Here is a 3,416-nt window from a genome sequence, read left to right as displayed (position 1 = left end):
CTCACTCAGTGTATCTTTGCTGAATCGAATGTGCATCTAGATATTCAGCTTCAGTTAGGTGTGAGCGTAGGGCGTGCTGAAGCATCTTATATTTTGCGAAGTGGCCACGTATTTGCGGAAGGAGAGAGCATCGAAGTAAAATTCTGCTAAAGGTGGTAGTTTCTTCGTAATTCAATTCATGCCTTCATAGCACTTTCATCTCTCTTATCGAATTACGATTTAAGATGTGAAAACGTTCCAGGAGGAATCTGATGATGAAGAATTTGACAGTAATGAAATGTCATTAGACCTGTGCTGGAAGTACATTTACTTCCATTAGCCATGAGTTAGTTGGAGTCGATTTGGATGCTCTGATACCTTCACGGTAACACACGGTTTTTGTAGTCTATCCTGAACTGTAACAGATGCATCCATGTTCCCAGTAAGGTATTATTTGCGCGCTATATATGCTAATGAAGATTTTGAGTGTGCTTCTCAACGAGCACCTGTTACCGCGGGAGGTATTTTCCTGGCACCTTCAGATTTGTTAATTATGTTATGTGGGTGATGTGATCATGTTAATTTATTAAGGGTATAAAGCCCTAAGTACTTGACCACTCTTTAGATCAGGAATATAAAGTCCTAGTCTTAGAAGTCTTGTTTCGTTAAATCTACGTCTCATACATACGCACACAGCCATTCATTGAACACTATAACAGTGTTGTGCATCTGCTGCTGACACAGGAAATCTATTGATACTAGTCTTCATTTCCCGGTTTGTAGGTTTGCTTGGTCCATATTTTATTTAAAATGTTCCATAAACGAATTCATCCCTTCCCCGACATGTGTTGGAGCAATCAAAGTCACTTAGTCTGGGTCACATAGTCCTTCTGCACGCTATTGCTCGAGGAGTTTCCAACAGGGAGAAATCGCATTTAGTAGATGTTCCAGCTGACGCTCTACCATCAACACGCTTTTTGCTTTTCTGATCCGCTTGGGGTCAAGCTGCATAAAATGTTTTCAAAAAAGATTTCAGATGTTGCCTTTAGTTTTACCATTGCTATATTAATACATCTTACTCTCTAGATTTTATTCCAAACGATATTCATGGATCATTGACTTGGTGAGATATTACATAAACGTCGGCAGGTTCCCTTTTTTTATTTTTGTATAGATGGTGCGCCCTTAAAGAACAGGAAATTTTCCTCTGTGGCCTGTCGCTTGTAGGTGTATAGATATTGTCTCCCCTTGTTAGCTGTCGTCTTGTGTTCTTCATCCGACTAGACTGCAGGCGACCTCGGAGAGGCACAGAAGGGTATATTTTGTAGAGTTGAGTCTTCCACTACCCTTTCAGTATTATGTACTAGGATGGCATAATCCACACTCAGACCCTCTCTTTAAAGTCTTTCGTCTTCTCCGTCAACATTTCCCCAAATTCTGTCCACTTTGCTTATGTTCTATTGCATTTGTAAGGTATACTATCTCACTTGCAAGAGTAATAGAACGAATTTGTAGTTCAGTTGCTTTAGAGTTTAGAGTATAAAGAATTTGCTACATTTTATTCATGATGACATAGAATGCAGGTAGGTGGTAAGTTCCTATGGGAGTAAATATTGAGGTCATCGGACCGTAGGTTGAAACAGTACACAATCAGTACAAGGACAGCACACGAACCCATGCCTGTGGGTGACGCGAACCTCAGACAGAATGGAACGCTGTTCGTAGAGTCATAATGTAGGTATTGTGAAGGAAACTCATTGTAATGAGGCTGTCACACACGAAGGACATGAGGTGTTCATCAGTAAATACATGAGCAGTGTCAGGACTATAGTTTTAAGGACCTCTACTACAGATAGTAATCCATCCGAGCACATCAATCATAAATTTACTTTCAAAAACTGCAGGATTTGCTGTTGCCTTTAGACACACTATAGTTACAAGAAATTAAGTTAAGAGTATGTTTGTATTTGTACGTGTGTGAGTGTGTGTAAGGGGGAGGTGTGGTGGTGGTGTGGTTCTGTGTATGTGTACTTGTGAATGTGTGTGCACATGAGAGTGTGAGAGACTGCTTGGGGATATGCTTGTTATCATGCAAACACTCTTCTCAGCAAGTTCGTATATGTGTAAATGCCAACAGATATGTTTGTGTGTACGGGTAAAGAAGTAATCTACAGCTATCTGAAGTATTTCGATTAAATTGTTCCCTGTTAAGCATTAGCCTGCTCTGTTGATGAGGATTTTTTGACAAATTTGCAAATAAAAGAAATGCTACGACATGAAATTTAAATACCTGAAGAAACGACAATGTTTGAGTGCCACGTTTGGGTGTACTAAAAATGGGGTTGCAGCACATAGGACTATTACACCTTCATAAGGCATCTGTTTCAGTGGTGAAAATTGTAGATTAGTTAGTGCTCGTTATGACAAATGCTTTTTTGGAACTGGTCTCATCTCAGGTTTTTCTGCAGTATTCTTAATCAGGAGTGAGTACTTGGAGAAAAATGAGACAGTTTGCCCTTTTTGCACAGGAGCCTACCTGTAAAGGAGAAGAACAGCAGGCTGATGCAGGCAGCGAAGGAGGATTCAGTCGGCGAGCTGCAGACGCTGCTGGCAGCTGGTACGGACGTGGGGGCGAGGGATGAGGGCGAGATGAGGTTTACCGCCCTGCACTGGGCAGCAGTGAAGGGACATGAGAAGGCTGCGAGGTGCCTGGTGGAGGGTGGAGCAGAGGTGGACGCCAGGAGCAGCGGCTGGCAGGAGACGCCCCTGCACAGGGCTGCATATTGTGGCCACGAGGCTGTGGCGCGGCTGCTGCTGGAGGCAGGGGCGGAGGCTGATGCCAGGAACAAAACGCAGACCACGCCCCTGCATGCGGCTGCATTGAAAGGCCACGTGGCTGTGGTGCGGCTGCTGCTGGCGGCCACTCCTTACCACAGCGCCAGGAATCAGTTTGGGGGAACGCCGCTGCACTACGCGGCTGAGAACGGCCACGCAGACGCGGCATCTGCACTGCTCGAGGCTGGAGCCGACCGTCTGGCCAGGAATAACGACGGGAAAACCCCACTGGACCTCGCCAGGCAGAACAACCACCAGCAGCTGATAGGCATGCTAACGTGAAGCTAGCAGTCTGACAGACGTCCTTGGAGTAAAACGAAAAGAACCCCATTCCATGACTTCTTCATTATTAAAATAAATATATGTATAGTACATAATCTTATTCCAGTTTCAAATCATGGCACACTCCTTTGATTTTTGCAGGATTTTTCGGAAACTATAAAAAATGCTGCGAGATTAAACTTCTCTCAAATGTGAAAACGTGTTCGAAGGTTCACACGGTCGAGAACCTAGGAACAAATATTCGACTCAAATTCAAGAATACACTATTGAAGAGATTTTCTCTACTGCGGCAATATACGTGTTACATCATTACTCCACTA

The 3,416-nt window shown here is 43.6% G+C and overlaps 1 protein-coding gene across 1 annotated transcript; it reads left to right on the top strand.

The window, feature by feature from the left end:
* The first annotated feature begins 2,541 nt into the window (after window positions 1–2,541).
* Window positions 2,542–3,186, top strand: LOC124544966 (CARD- and ANK-domain containing inflammasome adapter protein-like). The gene has a single exon (XM_047123713.1). It carries the CDS (start codon window positions 2,542–2,544, stop codon window positions 3,094–3,096), a length of 555 nt encoding a protein of 184 aa, XP_046979669.1. The 3' UTR covers window positions 3,097–3,186.
* The last annotated feature ends 230 nt before the right edge of the window (window positions 3,187–3,416 follow it).

The sequence above is a fragment of the Schistocerca americana genome, chromosome 8 (assembly GCF_021461395.2).
Source record: "Schistocerca americana isolate TAMUIC-IGC-003095 chromosome 8, iqSchAmer2.1, whole genome shotgun sequence".
Taxonomy (NCBI): domain Eukaryota; kingdom Metazoa; phylum Arthropoda; class Insecta; order Orthoptera; family Acrididae; genus Schistocerca; species Schistocerca americana.
This window is presented reverse-complemented; position numbering and strand designations above follow the sequence as displayed.